The sequence below is a fragment of the Amblyomma mixtum genome, chromosome 1 (assembly GCF_055824585.1).
Source record: "Amblyomma mixtum isolate Tamu chromosome 1, ASM5582458v1, whole genome shotgun sequence".
Taxonomy (NCBI): domain Eukaryota; kingdom Metazoa; phylum Arthropoda; class Arachnida; order Ixodida; family Ixodidae; genus Amblyomma; species Amblyomma mixtum.
The window spans coordinates 144610547-144638012 of record NC_143012.1 but is presented as its reverse complement, the minus strand read 5'-3'; the positions used below and the strand labels follow the sequence as shown (position 1 = coordinate 144638012).

General features: G+C 47.1%; 1 protein-coding gene across 2 annotated transcripts in view; it reads left to right on the top strand.

Moving 5' to 3' along the window:
* Positions 1-27466, top strand: part of LOC149367827 (uncharacterized) — a 145273-nt gene that overhangs the window by 69978 nt on the left and 47829 nt on the right. For both annotated transcript variants that reach the window (XM_089557618.1, XM_089557614.1), the window contains exons 5-7: positions 4790-4992; positions 18728-18896; positions 22372-22653. In XM_089557618.1, the coding sequence (XP_089413744.1) occupies positions 4790-4992; positions 18728-18896; positions 22372-22653 (654 nt within the window). The remainder of the gene's footprint in view (positions 1-4789; positions 4993-18727; positions 18897-22371; positions 22654-27466) is intronic.

Genomic DNA, 27466 nt, shown 5'->3' with positions numbered 1-27466 from the left:
CTTACGAAGACCGTGTTGAGCGAGTCGGATACTCTAAACCCTGCAACCCAGCCGCTATACTATCCATACGTCTCTCGCATTTTACCTTGGGGCAGTTTACTCGCAATGAGGTCATGCGCGCCTGAAAATAATTGATGTGAACCGGCTTTATTCAGGCACTTCAAAGGCCGGAGGAAGGTGGAGCGAATAGGGATTTCACCTGTGGCACCACCGCTGCGTCACTAAAATAAGGGCGTGCGGTTCCGCCGCCAATCAGCGCACACCTACTGATCTAGACACCATATCCGTAGATTTCAAGTGGATCGCTTTGGCTTGGATTCTTACACACATGTGGTCGTGAAGAGAAGTTGTACCCGTCTCGCCGTCTCGGTGGTTGCTGTTTAATCGGTGTTGTTACTACGTTTAAGACAGTTCAGTCTTAACAAGGTGGCAGCCTAGGTGGCAACAGCGCAGAGAAAGCCCGCTCCAAGTCTGGGGTTTGTTCGTGGGTGATTTAGCGCTCCTTCGGGAGGAGAACGTGCAAACATAGGTGGGCTGAACTGGCTACTGGCCCGGTACTTGGGTGGTTCGGGCTTATGTCTAAAAATATAAAAAGACAGAAAATAGTTTCTTATTTCGACACCGCATGTCGTTACTGCCGCTTGCGTTAGTTTTGGCGTACGTTTTACTAAAAAAGCCGGTGTGACACACCCGCCACGTGCTTGCGGATAGCGTACGCAAGCGCTTGTACGCTATACTAAAACTGTCTACTCGCGCACAACCTTGACTGTGCCTCCAGCCGGGTAGACGTCGCCTGAGCGTAGTCCAGGGAGAAGAGGCTGCCATTCTATCCAACGTCACGTTTATCGGCAACACTAGCTTTAGCAATCGCTAAAGTTTCTCTTTTCTCTTCACGCCACCAAGCCATATCGCAACAAAAAAATCGATGGGGACACTTCAGCTCCGCCCTAGGGGATACGACGCTATAGCGTAAGGGGTTAATTTACATATATGCAGAAGCTCATTATGCACATTACATTCGTAGATCCCTGGGAGTCCTCATACCCCTTCTGGCGCAGTGGCGCAGCGGTTAAGCGATGCGCCACTGCCCTGGGATGGCGGGTGCTTCCAGCGGTGGGCCTTGTGCCGCCCAGGTTGCTCTTCCCAACTGACCAGCCATTACTTGAACTGCCACCTGCCACGGTGACCACTTTGCTCACTATTCGGTGGCCAGGTTGTGATGACAACGCAAGGTCACGTGAGCGAGTTGGCCCATCTGCCTCCTAGGTTGCTCTCTGGGCACCACCTGCCTGAGTCATGCTCGTGATATTATGCGAAGCATATTAACGTAGGTTTCGGGCCTTCGCGCGACGCCCGGCGGTGGCCACCATTGACCTTCAAGTGACCTTCAAGTAGGTCACGTGACATGACGTCACGTGATGACGTCACACCGGCTGCAGATGGGGCCTCATATCGCGCCGTCGGACGTCGTCCGGCGGAGGCCTCCACACTTCGGTTCGCGCCTTTGCGCGCGACGCGGCGGCGGCGCCACCATCGCTGCATCACGTGATATGTGACGTCACGCCAGGGATGGGGCGGCGCGCGCCCGCCGTCGCGTCAGCCTCTGTGCCCGCAACCGCGCCAGCGTCTTTGCGCCGGGCGTGTATGCGGTCAAGATGCCTCCAAACGCTAAGGACGTTAATAATAAGAATGCAAAACGAAGGCTGCTTCGCATCCACTGGGCTTACCCTTGATAAGCCTCCAATTTTTTCGCTCAAAACACCGACAACGCCGATAGGGTCTGAACTGGGTCTTTAACGCTATCGCGCTGAAAGAAGAAAAAAATTATGGTAGATTTGCATAGTTAGGCAGATGCGAATTAGATGCGCTAGCAGTTCGGTTTTCTCTGCGGTTCTAGTGCTCAGATCCAGTGCCAATGGATGGCAGTTGTTCTGATAGCGATAATGGGTTAATGCCCCTATATGCCGAATTGGTCATTCTATATATTAATAGATACCTGGGAGTCTTCCTAGTACTCTTGGCAAAATGCTACAGCAGGCGAGCGATGCGCCACTGCTCTTCTGAGGCAGGTGCTGCCATGGGTGAGAGTTGGGTTTCTTGAGTTGATCAGCTTATCAGGTTTAATTCAGCTGCCGCTTTACACGGTGGGCAGGCTGTCACAAAACTGGCTTCAGGCAAACACACGGACAGAAAAACACACAACGGCTGAATGCAGGGATTGGCCACTGTAAGTGCTAGCACGCAAAAAAAAAACTGATCGTTCGTTGCCAATTCGCTCCTTATTATCGTAAGTGCGCGTCGCAATGGGAAAAACACCCGGTCTCGGAAACGTATTACCAACTGCTTCTACAGAACACGTCCTGAGCGCACAAATACCAATTTCTAACTGACAGCTTTCTGGAGCTCCGCTTGAACGCTATTTGGAGAAATTTTATGTGAAAAGATATGAGCACAATTAACAGCGCTCGTTTGCATCAATATCCGCGGCGTAATGTAAGCAAGCGGCGTAATAGAAGCAATTAGTGCTGCATTAGTGAATGAGTCGTAGTTCAGTTCTTTTAAAAATTGTCCTTGCTTTTTAAACAAGAACTGGCAGCTCACGATTCCTTGCCAATTCTCCTCGGTGTGTATTGCCTTTTAGCTTGCATTCTGAGACCACTTTGAGCCAAAATAGCCGCTTAAAAAGTATGAAATCTATTAGGCGTCAAAATTGGAAGTTTTGAACTGTACCCTAGACAGAATGCAGTTACGCAGTGTCATGCCCGCGTTATAACGGGTGCCAGTGTGCCTGACCGCAAGCTGTGGAGATGGTCTCAACTTTCTCACTTGAGGTGGTGATATGGGGCGAGTCATTTGTGAGGGAACAGAAATCACAGTGACTGCTTCACCACGCTGAACACCTGAACCGCGTAACGAAGGAAAGCGCGATTGGAACGGTAGAGGGATGCACAGAAGAGGGAGCGTTTCGTATGGTTCAAAATTATTTCTTATAACTCGGGCTCTTAAACTGGCAGGGACATAGCAGAGAACATGGTTATTTTTGCAATTCACCTCCACTGAAACGCAGCCGGCATGGCGGGGATTCGATCCCTAGACATCGTGCTGAGTAGCCGTGCGTCATGGCCACTGGGCCACCGCAGAGGGTGCTAGGAATGATACTATACGAGCAATGTAGACTGCAGCAGCAACGCAAGTTGGAAGCAACAAGACTTTAGACGAGCTCATAGACTAACACTTTAGAACGCGAAATAGCACCTTTGTTTGACAGGAACTTCGTTGACGGTACGTGACAATCTCCCCTGCACTGACCAGCATCTAGGACGTTCGAAGTCCAGCTTGAGATCCAGAAGATTGTGAGGGAAACGCGCCGTCCACGTGGAGCTAACTGCAGGGATAGAGTTCACTGGGCGGGAAGGGCGAGGTGAACAAGCTGGGAGGGAGGAGACATGAAAGTGCAGGAAAAGAGCACCAAACGTCATGTCTTTTGTCGAATATCACGTGAGCAGCAGCGCCACAGAAGATTCTAAGGGAAGCGCATGCGGACCAGCTAAGAATTGTGGCAGCACGAAGCGATGAGTGGGGAACTCCGCTAGCCGAGATGCCAAGCCAGTAGCGTTCTCTCTTGTTAATTTTGCTTTATGATGTAATGAGCGGGCAGCGATGACGTTGAGGTCGAGTCTCAGCCCCACGTGCAAGAAGACCTGGGCTCGAATCCTGGTGCCGCGCAACCCTCTTCCGGGTTTTAAAAGAAATACCGCGTGTCAATGGAATTGCATAATCCAGGCCTGGGGCAGTGCCTGATCTATGTGACCAGAACCGACAACGCGCTTCCTCACCAGAACAGGAGTTGGCCACTCTGGTGTAGTATTTGGTTTGGTTTGGTTTATGGGGTTTAACGTCTCAAAAGCGACTCAGGCTATGAGGGACGTCGTAGTGAAGGGCTCCGGAAATTTCGACCACCTGGGGTTCTTTAACGTACACTGACATCGCACAGTACAGGGGCCTATTCAATTTCGCCTCCATAGAAATTCATCTGCCGCGGCCGGCGTATGTGGCCGCAGCCTCTTATATGAACAAACTGATTAACCTTCCTATGTGGTGTAATGTGCGCTCATCACGAGAACGGAGGGTGAGTGCGCAGTGAGGTGTGACTGAAAGGACACGTGCACTGCCACCAAGTGAAGCCTCAGTGAACTGAGGGCTGGTTGCAGGAAAGGATGCGGAAAGAGGCGAAGGGTGCGTGGAGGTCCGCATTCACCCGTGTAGAGGGCGAGGCAGAGAGCGAGGCAGAGCGCTGCTTTCGCGCAAGGCTACAGAGAGCGGAGGAACAGCGTAAGTCTAAGCGAACTCTGGATGCCCATGCTCCTAGCGAGTGAAGGTGACTGTGAAGCACGTCACATCCGACTGGCCGCACTGTCAGTGCGTGTTTTGAGGGTACGTGGTTTCATTTCGGTGTATGGCGGTAGCAGATGCGGAGGCAAGGGTTAATTAGAGAAATATGGGAGAGGTATTGTTTCCCGCAGTGGGGTTAATTACGGTGATGATGATGATGGTCTGATGATGATGACGCTGATGATGATGACGCGCAGAGATGAGTATACAGACAGAATGATCCGGCGCAAGAAGCCCAAAGTTGACATTCTTTTCTTTTTTTTTGTCTTTGTGCGTAGTGCGTAAAGCTTGACATTGTCGGTGTCTACTTGTAGATAACTAAGTTTTGTTTCGCTGCCCAGTTTTTATCTTTGTGCATATTAAAGAAACTGAGGTCCTGCCGGTTTTCCCTGTCCAGGGCCTCTTCTGCATGGGACGCGCAGAGGGATTCATCTCCGCCTCAGATTTTTCAGCCCTGGATGAACAAGAGTTCGAGGAGTGCCCCGTTACCGATCCCCGGAACACTGTCCTCGCTGTGTGCTACACGTCGGGGACCACAGGACTACCCAAGGGCGCGGAGGTTACCCACTACAACTACGTGGCCAGTTTCTACATTAACAGGTAGAGAAGAGGAATAGACTTGGAGTGTTTTTTTACTGATGCAAATAATAGAGCGAACAGATCCTTTTCGGGTCGCTGAAAGGAAAAAAGGAAAAAAGTGCAGGACAATCACACATCTCATGTGACAATTCTGCGACAGCTGTTGCATTTATCGTCGATGGTTATTTCGATGCTTTAGATGGTCTACTGAGTACTTCTGCTCTGACACGGTGCTTCACACACGTGACAGAATTTCTCTGTAGACCGACAGTGGGCGCAGGTGGGATGAGAGTGCAGTAGGGTAGGTGGGTAGCGCCTACCTAGGGAGCTGGCTAGGGCTCTTGAAGGGCACATGCCTGACGTTCGCGCTGCATCTTTGATTCGATTCCAGCATCTTTGATTCGATTTCTTGTTGCACTGGTGTGTGGGCTCCTAGTGGGTACAGGCATTGTGAAGGGTATAGGTGGACGGGATGGGGAGGCGATTCTGGAGAGCAATGTATGTTTAGTGGGTGGCACTTCTGGAGGGCGAAGGCAGCCGATAGCCGAGTGGGATATGCAGAGCCTTTATGTAGAGACATATGAACCCTTCCTAGCAGACAGAAGAATAAGTGCAAACAAACCTCTTATTCTTCTGTCTGCTAGGAAGGGTTCATATGTCTGTACATAAAGGCTCTGCATAAAGGCTCTGCAACTTTCTTTCCTTTTTCATTATGCCTGATGGCAAACAGCTCGAATAAAAAAAAAAAAAGAATAATGCTCACGAGCGCATACGTACTGAAAATAAGATCGCCACCAAACACACTTGTTATCATATTGTTACGAAGTGCACCTGCAGAACACGATTCAGCAATAAACCCCAGTCGATCAGAACACTGCTTCTCCGTTTCCAGGATAGTTGCAGAAACTTGGAAATAGTGGACAGCCTTGCTGATGTCACCTCAAGACACGACCCTCTGCCGCCATGGTATAGCGTTAACACGCTTCCGACAAAAAAGAACAACCACCACACGGGCAGATATTACAGGAGTACTGGGCACTGCAAGAAAAATATGCAAACTGCACAGAATTTTACACTGATGGCTCAAAAACAGTGAATATGTTGGAAGCGCGCTTGTACAAGGAAACCGACAAAAATAGTAAGGCTTCCTCTGTGCATTCATTTTTACTGCCTAATGTTATGCAGCCTCCACAACAGTAGGCAGAATAATAGGTAACAACATTCAATACAGCATAATATACACGGATTAAGTTAGCGTGCTCACGGCATTACACGGCGAAAATGCAGTCGAGCCCTTAGTAAGAAGCATACCACACAACACAGAAAAAATCAGAACACATGGACATATAAGAAAATTCTGGTGGGTGTCGAGCCATGTTCGAATATACGGTAACGAAAGAGCCGACAAATGTGCCGCGCAAGCTCTCAGGCACGAAATATAGAAAGTCAACATATCCCATAGAGATTTCACGAAATTAATACTCAGTAATCTCAATGCTAAATGGCAGACAACCTGGGACAATAAAGTAAAGAACAAATTCCAGTTGGTAAAGCCCGTCTGGGTGGATGAAAAACTTGCAGCCACCAGAAACGTTTCATAGAAGTGATTTTATGCCGTCTCCGTACTGAACATGGGCACCTTACACTCAACTACGCACCTCACACTAAAATGAAGAAAAACCCACTTGTGAAAAATACGGAGATGAAATTAGAGTAAACCTTATGTTATTCTCATGCAGAGAACTTGAATCACTGCGAAAAAAAAAATATTTTGCCACATGCTACAAAGAACACATTCCTCTTCACCTAGCATTGATTTTAGATCAAGATATCCTTAACGATATCCCAAATGTTTTTAACTTTTTAACACAAGCTCGTCTCCTTGACAAGCTCTGAATTCCAACCATGGGCCTTACTACATATGCTTATGCACCTCAGCCACCTTCTCATTCCTAAGAAGGGTGTTCCTTTTTTATTTGGTCTGTTGAGAGCCTCAAGCTCCTTGCCCAGGCAACGATGGTCGCTGAGGTTACTGACACTCTTTAAAGCTTCAACTAATAGCCATTTTTAAATTCACTTTCATTTCTCATTGCTAAGAAGTACGAACCAAAGTTTTAGGGCCGCCGTGGTGGCTCAGTGGTTATGGTGCTCGGCTGCTGACCCGAAAGACGCGGGTTCGATCCCGGCCGCGGCGGTTGAATTTTTTTTGGAGGAGAAATTCTAGAGGGCCCGTGTGCTGTGCGATGTCAGTGCACGTTAAAGAACCCCAGGTGGTCGAAATTTCCGGAGCCCTCCACTACGGCGTCTCTCATAGCCTTAGTCGCTTTGGGACGTTAAACCCCATAAACCAACACAAAGTTTTAGGCCCTCTACACCACCGATCAGTTTTTCTCATGTTTGTAAAATTCTGAAGAAAACCTCTTCTATACCTTCTGCTTGGCGCATGTGACAACACAACACAACGCTTCTGCTCTTAGCCGAGGCTTCACACACGTGACATAATTTCTCTGTAGACTGAAAGTGGGTGCAGGTGGGATGAGGGTGCAGTAGGGGAGGTCGCTGTTGGGTGGGGCTCCTGAAGGGCATCTGATTTTTTCGCAGCGTCTTTGGTTCGATTTGACCGTGCCTTGTTTCACTGGTGTGAGCTTCTAGTGGGCGCAGGCCTTGTGGAGGGCAAAGGTGGTTGTGATGGTGGAGCTGATTCCTGGGAGTAAAGTTGGGCGGTAATAAGGAAGTAATTACTCATGGGCATCCACCCGAGCGCAGCCGTACGGCTACAAAGGAAAGCTATACAGCTTTGGGAGATTCCCCTAAAAATTTGACCGCTTCGAGTTATTGATCAATTCGCTCTCGCGCTTCCATGAGCTTGCAGTCCCGGCTATCTCAGTTGGTGCAGCGACTGAGGCGGTGAAGCGGTGCTCCCTGGTTCGAACCCCAGACCAGGATGAACTTTTCGTTTACTAAGTTTATGAGAAAGCTTTGTAGCTTTCTTTTATAGTGGTATGGCTGCGCTCTGGTGGATGTCAATGAGTAATCACTCCCTTATTATAGCACCAGCAGTACAGTAGCACTGAATTCGTTCTATTATATATGATAATATGATTTTGATGCCACAAATGCAGTCAAGTAGTATTTATTTCGTGTAATTCAGAAGAGCTCTAGAACGAAGTCTAGAAGGAACAAGAAACATCACAGCGGGAAAGTAGCACACAGAAAGAACAGTATACCGGAATACAAGCATCACGGTAAGATACCACACTGCGGCCAAAAAATAACGGCGAGAGAACAGCACAGGGAAAGAAGCCCAGCACTACGGCGAAACGCCACAGCACAGAACAATAACGGCGATGGGGGAACAGTTTACGAGCATAAAATGGACCGCTATAGTGAAAATATAACTAGCAACCATAGTGATAAAAGGCAACAAAATGGTTAGGTTGGATTTTGGAGCCCGTGTACACGAGTAAGCAATTATTTCCTCCACGCAGCCTGCTTGTGATTTGCTTCGTTTGTTTCAAACCTCGGTATTGCATGCTCTATGTGCGTGAAACAGAGGGCACACGGCAGATATTCGGCCCTTTCCAGCGGATACAGTACCCTAAAGCTTGGCGCGGACTTCAGCGGCGCAGGCAACCGATCGTCATGTGATAAACATGCGGCCTGCTAATAAAGAAACTTCCGGAGCTTTTTCTTGCCATAACGCGCGCACAATTGTGGGCACGTATTCGATTTTGCCTCTAAAGTATTGGGGGCCCATGTAGTTATTTTTCCGTTTACAGGAGCAAAGAATATACAAGCACGTATGTGTCAGCACTGCACACGTTACATAAAATAAGTAACCGATTACAATTACAATTACTCTATCTTAAATATAACTGATTACAGTGTTCAATTAGCGCTCCAGAAAAGTAACTGAATAACTGCAGAACAGTAATTGATTACTATTGCGCTATCTTTCCCTTTTTTATGGAAGTCGAAGCTTCGATAAGCATGTGGCTCGGCCAATTTGTGCTGGTTATCCAAGTGAATTTATTTCCAGCATTTGTGAAAGCCTGCTCTACAAAACAACAGAGACAGAAAACACAAGCACGAAGAGAACAGCCACGTTATTTCGTATTTCCACGGCCTGTCGCACAATATTAAGAAGATGGCAAATAGGTATCACATAAATGTGGTTTTCTCTGCCCCGTACCAAATTGGCAAAGTCTGTGCAATGCCTGGTGATAGGAAGCACGCATCATGCCTTGAGAAGCACGTCACCCAGTAAACAAAATGCAGGAGAAGAGTTATCTACAAGATCCCGCTCACCTGCAATAGTGTTTAAATTGTACAAACGGGAAGGTGCTGTAACGATAGGGCCAGCGAACACAACTTGAACGTAACAAATAAATCCGGTGGTTTCTTGGCGTGCCGTTATAAGAGCAGTGGTTGTAAACCGCTCTTCAACAAGCCAAAGTTTCTTGCATACAGCGAAAAAATTCTGCAGCGAGGGATCATCCGAGCCTTTTTTAATTTCTAAAGCGAGAGAGAAGTGTTTCAGAACACCCTCGGATTCACTCCTTGATAAAGAGCTGCGATTTATGGAAGGACACGTGTAGGCCGTTTCTTTTTGTCGGAGGAAATTCCTGCCGTCTTTTCTGCGATTTTCATACGCCCTGATTACCCTCTGACTGGGATCGCGTTTCTCATTTTTGACACTGCTTTGCTACGAATGGTTTTAACTTCCTACACTGGTTCCTTGTTTCTCCTTTTCCTTCTTTCTCTTTTGACGCAGTCTGGCTAAGAGATATACGATTCTAGGTTGATAAACAGAGGTTACTTCTTATTTATTCTAGGTTATAAGTCTGTTTTCTATCTATTTTGTTTTTTTTTGCTGTGTACAACTGTCGTGAGTTCTGTTAGCAAGCAATGACTGCACCTAAAAATATAGGTTTACCGCTTAACACAGTGAAATATGTCATGCATGGGCGATGGTAGTACCTATAAAATGTGACCCTTTGAAGCTAAATGAATCAGTTGGTAGTCAGCGCCCGTCTTTTTAAGTATTCCTTCTCATCGCCCGCGCCATCTTTGAGCTGTTTTTAACAGTTCAAGGAAAAAGCAGTCACAGCTAATTAGCTGGCCACGACGTACTGCAAGAAGCATCCATGCATGCCGCCAGCTACGCCGGCGACGAATACTGCGGAAAGCACAACACGTCAGGTAGGAATGCGCAGCTTCGTGCGCGGCCGAACCATTTGTCGCAAACAAATCGTCAGGGACGCTTCGCCCTGACATCGCACAGCCACCTCAGCCCTGACATCGCACATCGCACAGCACCTCAGCAATTCTATTTTTTCTTGATTGATACATTTACTAACGATTACTAACGACCAGTTATAAACCTCTAACGGCTAACTCTACTAGATAAAAAATTAATCAATAAAAGTAGTTAACCAGCTAACTACTTAAGACGATTCGCCGGTTTTCTGGTTTTCGCCAACACTAGTACTGCTATGCTGCAAAAGCCAAACTTACTTAAATTCTTCCCAGAAACACCTGGTATAATTTAGCCTGTTCAATTTAATTTTTTTTCTTTCTCACCCGCCTACCTTATTCGCTTTGGCCTCTGGATTTATATACGTTTCCTTGCTGCAACATAATCCGACGCTTGGAGTTCCTGCCAGCCCCATAAAAACGAATGTGCGGCCAGCAAGGCGTGATTCTGTCTGCGATGGCAACCAGACAGCCTCACCTAGTAGTGCGACACGAACATTGAAAATAGACCAAGAAACCGTATTGGTGAAAAAGGTAACGAAGTGGTTCAGACAGAACTAAGTATTCGCTTCCCGCCCCCCTTAAGAAATCGATAGAAACCTTTGCCAAGCAAGTAGTGTTGCCTTGCCTCCAATACTGTACAGCCAATCCCGCCCACTAGGGTCATAAAATACAGATGAAAAATTGCAGGTAATAAAAGATTCCCTTTATATACTTTATTGCTTTATATGTTTAGCAAGACGGACGGAAAATTGTTCTCGAGATTGTGCATTTACAACTTCGTTTGGCAGCCCATTCCATTCGGACGCTGTTACAGGAAAAAAGGAATATTGGAAACAGTCCTTGTGAAATTTCTCTATTTGGACATGTCTACTATGTTTATTACGGCTTATGCGTGTTTTTGTTTCGTTTATGTATCGCTTTTTTCTAACATGCACTAAACTATTAATGACACAATAAAAAAGGTTTAGTCTTTTTTCTTTTCGCCTCTGAGAAAGGAAAGGCAAATCAGCTTTCGCATAAAGGGGTGTCACGGAGTCCAGCCTTCGGTATTGAGAGAAAATGAACCGTAAGGCCCGTCTCTGTACCTACTCAAGTTTAGATATTAGCTTTTGATGGTATGCATCCCATATTTCACACGCATACTCAAGTAAGGGTCGTACAAGCATCTTGTACGCTGTCAGTTTTGTGTCTGTGGAAGCCTGTTTTAGGACGCGTCTGAGGTAGCCTAGCCTTTTATTATTCAAATACCCTAAGGGCCCGTGTGGGCATTACATAGGGGGGGGGGGGGGGGGGGGGAAACAACAGTGAAAAAATGAAACAGCATAAAAACTGCAATGACTACAAAGGTAGCAGCTGCGTACACCATCACGAAATACACATAAACCACTGTAAACATACATGTTAATCTGACTGCGGTTTTTCACAATACATACACAATATGGAAGGGTCAACACTACAACTCGAGGTAGAGTGTCAGAAATACTTCAAATTTGTCGTAATCTTTGAGAGATGCAAAGGTGCGAGGGAGCTTATTCCACTGACGGATGGCGAGGAGGAGAGGCGAGTGAAAAAAGAGATTGGTTCGGGCAAAGATAGGTTCTACTTTCATTTCGTGATCAAATCGTGGAAAAATGTGACGGGCCGGTGTGATATGGCGCATAGCAAAGGAAGAATGACTCTGATATATCTTGTGAAAAAAGGATAGAAGTGAAAACATTCTCCGCTTTCGAGCAAAGGCAAGTCCTTTTTTATTTCTGTTACACTCGATGTTCGCCAATAGTTGTGGGATATAAACCGGGCAGCTTTATTTTGTAAGGACTCCAGTTTCGCTACCAAGTATGTATTGATTTGGATTCCATATCAAGGAGACGTATTCCCCTTTCGAGCGCACTAACGAATTGCACGCCAAGAGCTTTGTGTTAGAGTTTGCTAAACGAACGTTTCGTCGGAGGAAGCCAAGATTTTTCAAAGCCTTGTTAATAATTGCATCTATGTGAGGGTTCCACGATAGCTCGGATGCTAAGTGAACCCCTAAGTACTTGATGATGGGTGCTGATTCTATGGGCACATTGTTCAGGGTGTAATGGCATGGTAAAGGGCTAGAGGCTGTGGTAAATGTGATTGCTTTTGTTTTTGATGTGTTAATTTTCATTTGCCATTGCATGCACCAGTCATTAATCTTGTTAATATCTGACTGTAGATAATTGGTGCCGGAAGGATCATCTATCTGCCTGCATATTACGCAGTCGTCTGCAAATAATCTCACCCTTCCCGACAACGTTATCGATATGTTTTGTCCTGCTGAGGTTTGAAGTTATGGTCACGCCGAGGTATTTGTACTCATTTACTCGCGAAAGGGGGCTACCTTGCAAAGCATATGCGTAATGAAGCGGTTCAGCCTTGTGAGTAATCGTCATGTAGACTGTCTTCAGATATGCAGTTCAGTGAATTCACGTCGTCGCAGTGCGACGCATTGGGCCCGTTTCTGACGCTCACAAAAAGAGGACAAAGAATTTGTGCGTTGAATGGATATAGCCTGTGAAAAAATGAGCGTCCATTAATTGCACGTATGAAAGAGAAGATCACGGCCTCAATCTATGCTTTGTGCGTAATCATAACAATAGTTTTTTTTTTCAAACACCAGACCACTAGTGACTGCTCACTGCTTCCTGCAGGTTAAGCGATTTTAAACTGATTGATAATACACGAAAACTGTGCACTTTGAAAGAATTGCCTCTCTGGCTGGGTTCGATAACATAATCTCTGACCCATTCCCAATCAAAACTTTTTAACTTGAGACCCATTTTTTCGAACGCCCTCCTTATGGGGTCACAGGAGGCTGTGAATAGTGTCTTTAACTATAAATAAATAAAGAATTTATGCGGCAGTGTGCGGGGTGCGGAATGGGGAGAGGCCGTTTACACGGGGGGTTAAGGCTGCCAGTCACGTTTTACGGCTGTGCGATGATGATCACCGCATTCCTCACTTCTTCCCCTTGCTGCTCCAGCATGCATACTTAAAGACGCCACAGCCCGCAGTCATCCGTAAAGAAAGAGAGGAGCCGGCTTCGATACTTCAAGTTTCAAATGATAAAAGTTTTGGATGAAGACGTGTAAGAGGTTATCTTGTTAATACTCGAGCATTGCTACTTCGTACTATTAGTAAGCGTAATTTGAGATCATTTATTTATTTTTTCAACATTTATTCATGGTCCTACATTGCGCCAAGTGGGGATTGCAGTAGGGGCTGTGTTACAAAAAGTGGCACGTTACAAAAGCTGGTATGCTACAAAAAAAGGCGCCATTGGTTTATGGTTTATGGGGTTTAACGTCCCAAAGCGACTAAGGCTATGAGAGACGCCGTAGTGAAGGGCTCCGGAAATTTCGACCACCTGGGGTTCTTTAACGTGCACTGACATCGCACAGTACACGGGCCTCAAGAATTTTTCCTCCAAAAAAATTCCAGCCGCCGCGGCCGGGATCGAACCCGCGTCTTTCGGGTCAGCAGCCGAGCACCATACCTACTGAGCCACCGCGGCGGCAAAAAAAAAAAAAAGGCGCAATCATCAGAACATCATCACGAACGGCAAGTCGTCAAGGTAACAGTGTAACAGTCGAAGACGCTAAGCAGGTAAGCAGCCCCGACACAGAGAACTCGGCTGCAAACTCAGCTCCGTGTGTGTCTACTCTCCGTTCTCGTCCTGTGTCCTTGCGCTGTTTTTATTACAAGATGCTTAACCAACTCGCCCAAACTGCCATTTTACTTCAGCTCAGAGAACTGAGCTACAAAAAAGGCAGGAAAGCAGGAATGCAGTCTTTACACTGAAGACCGTAGATGATGCATCAGCAGAACTGGGAATGTTTGGTCAGTCGCTGAGACGACCCATTCTGGTAGTCTGTTCCATTGATTTATTATTCGAGGTAAAAAAAGACGATTGGTATGCAGATGTGCGGCAGGCCGTTTCCGGTATTTTGCAACTGCGGTCTTTTCTCGCGAAGATAAACGTAGGCGGTTTTAGATACAGATTGCGATCAACTGAAACCTTTCCTCGCGCTATTTGCGTCAGCAATGTAAGCCTAGATACGAAACAGCGTGTTTCGAGAGGGTGCTAAGAAAGCGCTTCCTTCAGTTATACTGTTATACGCGTAAGGAAGTCACAAAACGGGTGGCCCTATTTTGAACAGCTTCTAAACTATTTATGAGTGTAGCGCAACTAAATACACTCTTAAACAAAGAATTATGCAGCCAGTCCCCAACAAATCCCGGAATCGCCGGTTGTGTTACCTCAGGAAAAGATCTCGGTAATTCCTTCAATGAATACTTCACTGAATCAGACGTTACTCACAGTTCCAGTGATCCCGAATCAGGGGTATATTGTATCTACAATAACTTAAAGAATACACATAGCCTCGATGCTAATAGCATCCAGAGCAGGACTGTTACATACATTCTTCCCGAAATAGTTCAGTGTTTGATGCACATTTATAACTTAGCACTTCAGACAGGCGTCTTTCCTGCCGATATGCAACTGGCAAAAGTGGTAGTAATTTATAAGAAAGGCGATAAAGTCCTTGGTAATTACAGGCCTATATCGGTCCTCCCGTACTGTTCCAAAGATTTGCAAAAAAGGATTCTACTAAGGGTGCGAAAATTTATTAAGAAGTATTCATTAATAACCGATTATCCATGCGCATTCACACCCCACAGATTGACAGAACACGCCCTATTTGCGCACAAGGAATACGTGCTTAACTGTATTGAAAAAAAAAGTTACTTGCGCTTGGAATTTCTGTCGACTTCACCAAAGCTTTCCATAACATTATCTACCGTGTCCTTTTCGCAAAACTGGAACATTATGGCATTGCCGGTCCACCGCTGAACCTTACCCTATCATATCTAGGCTCGAGATCTCAGTACGTACAAATTGACTGCTATACTGACGAAGAAAACATACACTCGCCAAGGTTCAAAGAAAAATTCTCTGCAAACCACCGTCTATCGTAAGCCCACTCACACCGGAAGGTACCTAAAATTTCAGTCATCTCATCCCATCGGGCACAAGCGCTCAGTCGCTGCGTCTCTGTTCAACCGCGCATTTAGGATATGCTCAAGTATTAAGCGCAGAGCAGCAGAAGTGAAACAGGTCAGGCAAGACCTGATACGGAACGGTTACCCAGCCCAAATACTACGATCCCAGGAACGACGCGCCTCTGCTCCGACTATGCGAACTGACGCATGCGCAAAGAAGCGGGTGCCGATTCCGTATGCCCACGGTGTGAGTGAGAACCTTGCTCGCATCTTTTTTGATTACAACATTCATGCGGCCCACGTTCCGTCGTGCAAACTTCGGCAACGACTCTTGCGAGTCAAGGACCTTCTTGACATCGATATCTTTCCAGGTGTGATCTACAAGATCCCCTGTCGTGATTGTGACGCTTCCTATATCGGAGAAACAGGCAAATTCAAGACAAGGCTCAAACAGCACGAAAATGACGTCGCCAAAGGAAAATCTAACTCAAACGCTTTGGCGCAACATCATCAAGAAACTGGCCATACCATCGACTGGGACTCAGCACGTGTAATTGCAAAGGAAAAATCATTACCAAAACGCCTTCTCATAGAATCATTGTGCATTCAATCCACGCCAAACACGATTAACCGGACCCGTGGCAATCTCCCAAAGATATACCTGCGCACCCTTCAAAAAACCGCCCATATATAGCTCACCTGCCCGTCCTTCGCTTCTTTGTGATCAAGGCACCCGTACGGGCGCCGAAACGTCAATTCATTCTTATTTTTCTTTGAACCTTGGCGAGTGTATGTTTTCTTCGTCAGTATGAATTTTCCTCGCCAGACAGGATTCCGTCGAACCCTAGACTTCAAATTGACTGCTACTGCTCCGACATATCAGCCATAACAAAGGGCGTACCTCAGGGTAGTATTCTGGGTCCCTTGCTCTTCAACATATATGCAAACGATATTCCTAAATTGTACGGCAAAGCGACTTACATCACAAACGCGGGCGACACAAGCCTTTTCTTTAGTTCCGATAATATCCACTCACTTACTGACACTGCCAACAAAGTTCTATCGGCCTTAGGAACATGGTCGCTCAACAATGGTCTGAAAATAAATAAGAAAAAAAAAACTGCTGCGTCACTTCTCTACCTCAAGGAAAAGCACGTGCTAAATCCGCCCCCAATTTTTTTAGGTCATGATACTGTCACATACGTACATAGACCCAAATCTCTGTGCATTCTGTTTACATCGACAATGACATGGGATGCACATGTAGAAGATATCTCTCTTACCCTTCTCGATCTATTGGAATTGTCTTAAGCCTTAGAGATGTTTTACCCTTGCGGCCAGGATGAATATGTATTACGCGTTTTTTTTATTCGTCCTTAAGTTACTGTTTTCTTGTGTGGGGAAATACGACTGTTACGAATATTAAGAAACTTTCTATTCCCCAAAAAAGAATGCTGCGTGCGGTTGCCAATTTACCTTATGATTCACCCATCACACCAATTTTCCGCGAGAACAGGATTGTGTCCGTGCGATACCTATTTGATTAGAGGTGTTTGCATGCTTTTATAAGCGAACAATATCCAAAGATGACATCTACTTTTCTAATCTTGTGCCACTTACACCTCGGCAATCCTCTTATGATATTAGAAGCTGTGGCTTGTATCACAAATCAGAACAAACTGTGGTTTCATGATGCTCGGGTCTATCTTGCCTCTGTTTGGTTTCGTTTATTGGTTTTTTCGTGTTTAACGTCCCAAAGCGACTCACGCTATGAGGGACGCCGTAGTGAAGGGCTCCAGAAATTTCGGCCACTCGGGGTTCTTTAACGTGCCCTGACATCGCACAGCACACGGGCCTCTAGAATATCGCCGCTATCGAAATGCGGCCGCCGCGGCCGGGATCGAACCCGCGTCTTTCGGGCCAGCAGCCGAGCGCCGTACCCACTGAGACACCGCGGCGGGGCTTGCCTCGGTTTCTAAACACATCTTTGTCTAAAATTCGCAACCTGTATATCTAACTGCACTGTTGGCTAAAAACATTATTTTTACTCGAAAGCACCGAGCTGGGAATGCTGTTTGTGATAGTATAAGAATGTACTCTCTAATGTTTCTATTTTTACAGTAGCAACTGCATTTATCAGTATATGACACGGTTGTCTTTATGTTGCTGTCATGCCGTTATTTTCTACCGAATGTTCTTTCAATTTCCTACTCCTGAATGCTCATACGTCACTCAATGTCTATGCATTTTTCTCGTGCATCATGTGTTGCTGCCAACATTCAGGGGCGGCGAGGCTTTTCAAGCAGTGGTAGAACATTGCTTTTTTCTCGCCGTCCCCAGTTTTTTGTATTGCGCGAAAAACTGGAATAAAGAAAATGAAATGAAACGGTCTTAGACTACGGCGGAATATTATAGGATAGAGCGGACATTGGTAAATTTTAAGTTTTCTTAGCATCACGAAGGGCAGCCCTGAAATTGTGGCATGATGAAATCAAATGCACGGGCAGATTTCATAGTTACATAATCTACGTGTTTATTCCATGTGAGGTTTGAATTAAATATTATGCCAAGGTACTTAACGCTATCAGCCAGAATTATATTTTCATTATCGAAGTAACACATTGGCTCCACGTTCGTGTTCTTTCCGCTGGACGGGTTATAATTAACAAATGCAATTTTTGGGCCAGTTGGTCAGACATAATTTTAGGGAAAAAACCGCGACTTCAAACAGGACGAAACGAGAACTGCACAGGGCTTACTCCTCGTCCTGTGCAGTTCTTGTATTTGTTCAGTTTGCAGTCGAGGTTTTTTCTCTACACGGATATAAATGCATTCTAAAAAATCAAGTCTCATGTTACATTTGCAGCACCCTGACATGATACGATTAATATCTGTTTGCAGCTTAGCAGCATCGGCCTGTGTAGACGTATTTCTTTATATGAAGAGCTGACGTTAGTACTTATGTCATTTATATAGATTAGAAAGAGTAGTGGTCCTAAAACTGACCCATGAGGAACCACAGAAGTTACGGAGGATAAATCAGATTCGGAACCACTGATCATTTAGTTTAGTTCAGATGACTGAACTAAACCCTTTTTGTAATTAAAGAAGTGTTCCTCTTAATAGTGCCTCTCTAATGCCTTTGCATCTTGCTGATGCGTCACAGTATAGTGGCTTACTTACCCTTCAACAACCTCGAAAAGCGTAGTGGAAGCATTTTTCAAATGAACTCATTTTAGGACACCGCATAAGAGGGGTGGAAATGGGCGCAGTAAATGAGAAATACGTGGAATCAAAGCGCTCTTCAGTACTTTCTTACGTCTCACAATCTCTGGCTTTAGCATAGAAATTGTGCGAGGGCCAAGTGTGGCCGACACGGTCTGCCTTTGTATTTGATACGCCGACTTTGCTGCACGTTTACACACTGTCATGCTGGGTTTACACACTGTCATGCTGTTCATCTTTGCAGGTTACATGTCCCCTGGGGCGAAAACGACGTGTTCTTGGGGCGTAGCCCAATCACGCACCTGTCCGGGATGCTGTACACCGTTATAGCTGTGCTGGAGGGCGCCACGTGCGCAGTGATGCCGGCCAAGATGGGACCCCTGACCGTGATGGATGCTATTGACAAGTACAAGGTAACCAACCGGAAAATGTAACTTTCCGGATGCGCAGTTTGTTTAGCTAAATCGTCCAAGCTGACGCGCTCATCTTTTTGCTGCAAATGCAGCCACGAATAACGCTATCGTTTTTTATTACACTTTTCAAAATGTGTTGAAATATGAAACGGATGGTGACATTCGCTTGGTGGTGAGGTATGTAGAGTGTACGAACAGAGAGAGAAATCTCGGTTTTGTGGAAGAGTACAGAGGTGGGCCGGAGAGGGTCTCTGTCTGCCATTACACATTAGATGAAAAGAAAATAAGAAAACAGGAATCGGAAGAAATCGCACACGAAAGTTAATGATGACAGGCCACGCTGCGTAGCAGTCGCTGTGCCGACCTCCGCTGTTCGAATGTGGCGGAAGAGAATTAGCACTGGAGACTTGGCAATGACCCTGTACGTAGCTGTAATGATCAGCCGCAGGGCGCCAATCAGTTTTTGAAGCATCGACTTCGATTTGGACGTGTCCTGTAAACTGTTTTGTGTTACTCACAAGTGAACTCACGAGTGAACGAGTCGTCGCCAGGAATTCAGAACAAGTACTGCTAGTTCTCTTCCAAGCCACTGCGTTGTGCACGAAATTGAGCAATAAAAATAGTGCGTTTGCACTATCCCTGACATAATAAAGACAATGACCTAGTTACTATTGAACAGAACTTGATAAGGCTCTAGGCTTACCACCACTGGCTGGCAGCTGTTCCGCGTTCCTGTTGATGAGAGACTGGTGCAGGTGGAGCCATTGCCTTCTCTAACATTAAGGGTGAGCTCTTTATTATGCAAGCATAGCTTGTATTTCTTCAGAGGCCGTTTCGAGAGTGCTGCGGAAACCACCTGTGCGTTAATTTTTATGAGCGATTAGAGGATTTTGATTGGGGCGGCAACAGGGTTAGATGCCTTTTTATAGGAAGTGGCTGGCTCCAAACAACCCTCCACTGCGGCTTCGATGCGAAGCAGGTTAGCTATTCGCAAGCGGAGATCATGACTCGCCACCTAGCGGCCTTACGAGAAACCGCCAATTCAGGTCTACATAGTAACGCGTTTAAGTTTTATGCTAATCGTGCGCTGTTAAATGGCTCCTCTGATTTCGACTCCTCCTGATGCCGTCGGGCGAAGAGAAAAAAACAAAAATGCGACTGTCCTAAGAGTTCTGCTGCGTCTTATTTTGTGTGCCTTCTCTCTGGTAATTAACCAGGGAGCCAGAGGTTGCACTCCGGAGGACGTTATTCAATGACTTACTGCGAACTGGAAAAACAAGTGACCGCAACATGGCCGTTTGTTGAAGACATTTCACTCCTCTTCGCTAGTCAACTTGGTTGCAATCGAAAGACTACAGAATGAAAAGAGGTGCTCGTTATGAGATAAATGACGAAAATCAACGGTCACCGAAACTGGAGAGCAAAGGGGATGTCTTCTTTTAATCTTATTATTATCAGTGGGAGATTGATAAAAGCAAAAGAAAAAAAACAACCAGATGCCGCCGGTGGGATCCCAATCCACGACCTCCTAATTTGGCATAAGCGTGTTAAGCTATGCTCGTTTTAATAACTTATTTAATGTCACATGATCACATTATGAATTTGGATTTGTTTTGTAGGCGCGCTTTCAGTGACAACTCGTCTGGGAGCCGTCGGTAGTATCTACAGTTGTTTTTACGTTCCTGTGATAGTTGTTTGCCCTCGATTAGGAAGCCACGATGTCAACAGCCCCTTGCTCAGCATGGCCGTACGACAAAGCGAAGGTGCAATCAGAACTGGGACAACGTAATGGAGGACAAGTAGGCGATGAGATGAGCAGAGGGCCAGATGTGGACAGTGAACCATTTAGGGATATATTCAAGATTTAGGATTTACCTTTCACTTATGTTATCAATCTCCAACCCCCTGAGCACTCTCGCTTACTTCGTTTAAATCCGTTCCTGTTTGGGACCTGAAATAAAGTTGCAAACTGGCTGCACAGCATGATCCGACACTGCCTGCCTTTCTCGAGCTCACAAGGCTAACATAAGTCGCCAGTGACAGCCATTGGACACCGACGGCGAACCGATCTGCGGAGGCAGATTGGTTCATGGAAATCAGTACGAGCGTGAAACGACTTCTGCACACTTTACCCTTGATGAACAGTAGTTCACCTCATTTTCTTCTGTCACGAACAGCAGTAGTTTCTCTAAAAAATAACTTTACGACGGGTGCTTGTTACACAAAATACCATCTTGTTTAATGCGGACTCGGCTCGGCCAAACAGTAGGCGTCAAAAGGACTTTCCGGAGTTAATGGTATCAATACGTAGATTGAAATACAGCAGATTTATAGCAAGCGCAATGAGTTCGCCATTTCTTGTGCCATCACTTCATGCTGCTGTAATAATGAATCCGTAGCCGGCTGCACAAAAATGCAGCGCATCATCAATCGAGCGGTAGAGAAAAGGCGAAAGTGAAAATTTATTATGACTAGTTATTTCTGTGAAAAACGCAAAGCGACTTGCCTGTAGCAGTCAACAAGTGTCGCACAAAGGGATCTGCATCTTTAATAAAAGGCGGCAGAGTATGTGTGCTGGCTTCTAACACGTCTTGCTCACTGAAGCGGCAGTTCATCTTGAGAGCGATGTGGTACGCCTGTCGCTGCGACCTCGACATCTCTGTCCAAAGAGGTGCACAAGACGACTATTTTCGCGCGGTTATCAGCGCGCTTCTCGAATTCGATTTCACAGAAAGAGATGGCTGCTATATTCCGCTCGCCATCGACTAAGCACAAGGATTCTATACTACAACCAGTCGCCGCGATGGCTCAGTGGTTATGATGGTGGGCTGCTGACCCTAAAGACTCGGTTTCAGTACCGGCCGCGGCGGTCGAATTTCGCTGAAGGCGAAGCGAAAATCTAGAGGCCCGTGTGCTGTGCGATGTCAGTGCACGTTAAGGAGCCCCGGTTGGTAGAAATTTCCGGAGCCCTCCATTACGGCGTCCCTCAAAGCCTGAGCCGCTTTGCGGCGTTAAACGCCTTCAACCAAACCAATCTGGACCACAACAAATCTGTACCAAAGATTCTAAACACTGATATGAATATTAATTATAGTCGGCTACACATTTCTCGAAAATTAAAGAGCCTGACAGTAATAATTGAAAAGTTAGCTTTTCGATATTAGTTAACCAGCCTGCTAGTTAGCACGTCTACGCTGTATTATGATGTACTACACCGCTGAAAACGCAATGCCGAAAAAAGACTCTTGTAACTGAAATAGCGTATACTTGAAAATTGTGTAAAATCTTAGGTGAAACACCCTGTACACTTGTTCGAAAGCAATGACGCTCACTTGCCTTGATGCTGCTTTCTTCTTGTGCATAAAACAATCTTTCACTGGATTAAATACCGTGCTGAAAAAAAAAAGCGCAGCACCCCCGCTTTGCTACTGAAACTTCACCAGTTTCTTGTCCTGTGTATCTATGTTTCGCGCAGGTGACGGCAACCATATTTTTCCCGTCTCATCTACAAGCTTTTGTGCGTGAGATGCGGCGCACAGGCCGAGGTCTACCCAGCCTACGGGGCATTGGCATGGGCGGAAGCGTGCTCCCCGCGTCCGTGGCCGAGGCAGCTCGCAAGGCCTTCATCGGACTCGAGAACCTGCTGAACATATACGCCATGACTGAGTCTTTTGGCGTCGTTACAGCTCCGCCGAGAGGCGCCAAGTCGCAGACCGGCACTGACATCGGCGTGCCCGGAACGATGGTTGAGGTCAAGGTTCGTCACTGCCATATACTGAAAACACGAGAAATGTTTGTAGTAAAATGGAAGTTTGGGCGAGTTGGTTATGCATCGCATAATGAAACAGCGCAAGGACACAGGACAAAAACGGAGAGAAGGCACACACGGCGCTGAAAAGAAGCCCAGGAACTAGAAATGAGCTGTATTACACGATGCATAGCCAACTCGCCCAAACTGCATTTTACTACAGTTCATTTCTAGCTCCTGGGCCTCTTTTCAGCGTCGTGTGTGTCTTCTCTACCTTCTTGTCCTGTGTCATTGCGCTGTTTTATTACGCGAGAAATATTTCTTGTTGCGTTTGTTTGAACATGTTTTCTATTCGAAAAAAAAAAAAGGTTTACCCCTCGTTGAGAGCATGAACACAGCCTTTGGGATCAGTGAAAAAGAGCGCGCCAAGGTCCCCCTTTTGTACACGGCAGCATGACAAGAAATCAGAGGTCAGTTTTCTTCAAGCACTGGTGCGTTACTTCCGCAGACAGATCTCTTGGTCATAGATTGCCAGGTGGAGGTTTAATATATTGCCGCGAATCTTTGTAGTGCATATTGTAGCGAGAGCTACACTACGCCAGCCGCTTCGCCTCTTCAGCATGGTCGCACTTACGCCGTAGTCGCACTTTCACCGTGGTTGCACCTCGGCCGTGGTCGCACCGACCTTGAGCCGCGTCGGAGGCGGAGAAGGCGGAGCCGCTTCTATGTTGTTTCAGATTGTTCTGATAACTTTGCACGCATTATATCGAAAGTTCGCTATCACCTTTAAACTCAACATTGCCGAGAGCGGCGGGATTCGGTTCGACGACCACCAAGCAGGCTTGTTGCTACGCCGCCGCCTACTCATTCAGTTTTTTTGCAGGCGAAAGTCAGCCCAAATAAAGAGTTTTTTTTTTAGAAGTCATGTTCGCCGTCTTCTTGCTCTCCGGACTGCAGTCACCGCTACTTGACATCTGGCGAAGGCGCTGACCTAGCTGCTACCCTTCTATGCCTTCCACGATGGAACCCGATGTACAGACAACGTCTGTCGTGCTTCGCCAGCCCCGTGAGCCACCGACTTTCCATAAAGAAGCACATGAAGATGTAGAAGACTGGCTGGACGTGTACGACCGTGTGATAGCGCTGAACGCCTGGGACGACAGCGCCAAGCTTCGAAACGTTTAATTTGCATTGGACGGCCCTGCCAGAACGTGGTGTGAAGACCACAAATCTTGCCTCACGACCTGGGCGGCCTTCACAAAACAGCTACTGGGTACGTTCACTAGCCTCGTAAGGAAAGAAAGAGCGGAGGTCCTGCTGCAGTCACGAATGCAACACCCAAACGGCACCAAGATTTAGTAAGTGGAAGAAATGAAACGCCTTTTCAGGCGCTCTAACCCTGACATGACTGAAGAAAAGAAGCTCACCTTTGTGACGCGTGACTTAAAGGAGAAATTGTTCGCCGGCCTGATCCGGGATCCTCCAAAAACCATCGCCTAGTTCGTAGGTGACGCTTCTACTATCGAAAAGACTCCTGACGCCCGGACCCCTCACTGCAACCGACCACTTCGAGTGGGGACGGCAGGCCCACTAGAAGACACCCCTGCAAGTGGAAACAACCTGCGAGGTCTGATACGCGAAATTATTCGCGAGGACCTTCCCCGGCTAATGCCATCGCCAACACAGCAGACTCAGGTAGCGTCGCTCACGGACATCATCAGTGAAGAAGTACAGCATGCACTCGGCTCCTCGTCACCAACGACACCAACGGAAGCTGAAGCCATGACCTACGCCGCCGCACTAGGCTGTCCTACGCCCCGACGAGACCCCCATGCCAACTTGTACGGGCACCAGCTCTATCTTTCCTTTCTCTTTCCCACGCTTTGCAAAGAGCAGGGCTCCCTGCTCCTTTGTTGGGCATGGACACTTTAGTAGTGGCCTGTATATAGTGCTTTGACTGCGTGACTCTGTCTGTGTCCTTGACTGTGTTGTAGCGTTGGCTTTGTCTTGTTTCGTTTTGAGTGTGTTCTTACTTCTCTGAATTTGGTTGTGGCCGGTACTCTGTGCTTTTTCTTGACTGTTACTGAGACCATGACTGTACACTGAGTTTGGTTTTCTTGTTTTTTTTTTTGAAAATTTCTTTCGCGGACTGCATGCGGTGCTTTGTCTGCCTGTGACTGTGACCGACTGAGATGCGCCTTTTCTTTCCTCTTCTTTTGAGTTCTTTTTTTCCGCTCTGAAATTCTCTGTTATTTTTTTTCGTTCGAGCATTTACCTCTTTTTCATTTATCTTGAACTGGCATTAAGTCAGGCAAAGAGTTGCTGGTCCGGACACCCCCTCTCTTTCTTTTATGTTTTTTAACCTTTTCTTAGATGAGCAATCCAAGGGTAAAAGGGCACCAGCTCTACAAGAACGACGGCGCCTAGCTCCCGCACGCCGAACTTACAAGAGATGCAACAGCTGTAGAAAATGCGACGAGTGGAGGACTTCCGACTACTGCCCACTGAATTGTCATTGTGGCCACGTCAGGCACATACTTCGCCACTGACCACACATACGCGTCGGCCTGAGGGGTTTCGCTATCGACGCCCCACGACCGCCCCCCGGCCAGCGTCCACGGCAAATGGACGGCTACCTGCGCAAAGGGGAGTACATGTCCTCAAGCCGCCTGTGCCACTCCCCGTCGCCGTCCACTACTCGTTTTGCATCACCGGCCACAGCTACACCGCGGCTGCCCGAGGAAGGTCCCCTAGCCCCTGTAGGGGAAACTAAAGAAAACAACCTGTGCAGGTCAGGTTGCTTGCCGAGGAAATGACGAAGATCCTCCAGCGACCACGCCGTATGAAGACGCTGTATACAATGACAGCCTCGGCCACTGCGAAACGCCTTCAAAACGAGGCCGCCATCCAGGAGAGCTTCAAACACACGCCCCACCCCCGATTAACATACCCGACGAGTACGTGATCTGACGCCGAGGACGAAGTGCAACGCCAGAGCCAGGATATCCGACTAAGAAGTGGTTATCGACGGCCGGAAAGTTAACGCTCTAGTCAACACAAGAGCCGATTATTTGGTAATGAATGGAACATTCCCTGCGCAACTGAGGAATGTAACAACCTTGGGACGGCCCACAAATTCGCACTGCAGGGGCCACTTTATTATGCCATCAGGACGATGCATAGCGCGAGTGACTGTGAACGGACATACCTATCCGGCGACCTTCGTTCTGCTACAGCATTGTTCTCGCTAATTGATCTTGGGCATGAATTTCCTTAATGAGCCTCAGACGATCATCGACCTGCGATCCAAGCTGATCACGCTTGAGACGAACGAGGCCATGTCTTCGATGAGAGCTCCGGAACGTCGCCTTGCGCTCAGTGTCCTGGAGGAACAAGTGAGTATCCCACCCCGCTCAAGCGCCAGTCACCATAGGCGCCACGGAAACGAATAACACTGAAACCATCATTTCAGGGGAACATGTAATTGTTTCTCGACCGATGAATCGACATCCCAAGAGGCACCGCACATTTCTGCGAAGGCCGAGCCGAATTACTGCTCACTAAGTTCAGCGAAGAATACCGGCACGTTAACAAAGGAACGAGGATCGCTTTCCTCGACAAAATATCCGACGTACGAGACTTTTTCACGCTCTCCGACCCATCCGTAGAAGATTCGCCTGATCAAGAGAACCCGCCCACTTTCGACATAAACCCAGCCCTTCCCCGGAACAGAAAGACCAGATTCGCAATGTCCTTCGAAGCTACAGCGAGTGCTTCTCGTCATCGCCTATGGTCCGACAAACGCCGATTGCCAAACATCGCATTATAACCGACCAGCACGCCTGACCTCTCCGCCAGAGCCCCTACCGAGTGTCGCCGCGAGAACGACAAGCCATCCGGTACCAAGTGGAAGAAATGAATGCTGCGCGACGAGGTTATTCAGCCTTCAAAGAGTCCCTGGGCGGCACCTGTTGTTCTAGTGAGAAAGAAAGACGGTGCACCTCGATTCTGCGTTGATTACCGCCGCTTGAACAACATCACAAAGAAGGACGTCTACCCCCTCCCCCGCATCGACGATACACTGGATCGGCTCTGCAACACTAAGTATTTCTCATCGATGGACCTCAAGAGCGGCTACTGGCAAATAGAGATCGACGAGAGAGGTCGCGAGAAGACCGCATTCATCACTCCATATGACCTCTTCGAGTTCAAGGTGATGCCTTTTGGTCTCTGTTCCGCACCAGCGACATTTCAGCGATTAATGGTTACAGTGCTGGCAGGCCTGAAGTGGCAGATTTGTCTGGTATATTTAGATGACGTCGTTGTTTTCGCCTCGAACTTTGAGGAGCACCTGAAAAGGCTTCGAACAGTACTAGACGCAATCAAATCGTCCGGGCTAACCTTGAAAGCAGAGAAGTGCCACTTTGCCTGTGAAGAGCTGCTGTTTCTAGGCCACATCGTTACCAAGGAGGGGGTATACCCGGGCCCAAAGAAAGCAGCTGCTATCACACTATTTCCACCACCGGCCGATAAGAAAGCTGTGCACAGATTCCTCGGACTGTGCGTGTATTACAGACAAGATTTGTCAAGACTTTGCATCGTCAAGCCCCTGATCCACCTGGCAAAGGCAAACGTGCCATTCAAATGGGAAGCGCCGCAAGTAGAAGCTTTCAAGGAACTCCAGCGTCGTTGACAGTCCCCACCGATCCTTGCGCACTTTGAAGAAAACGCCGAGACTGAAATTCATACCTACGCCAGCAGCGTGGTACAGTCGCTATACTCATTGATAAAAACTGACGGACTGGAGAAGGTAATCGCATAC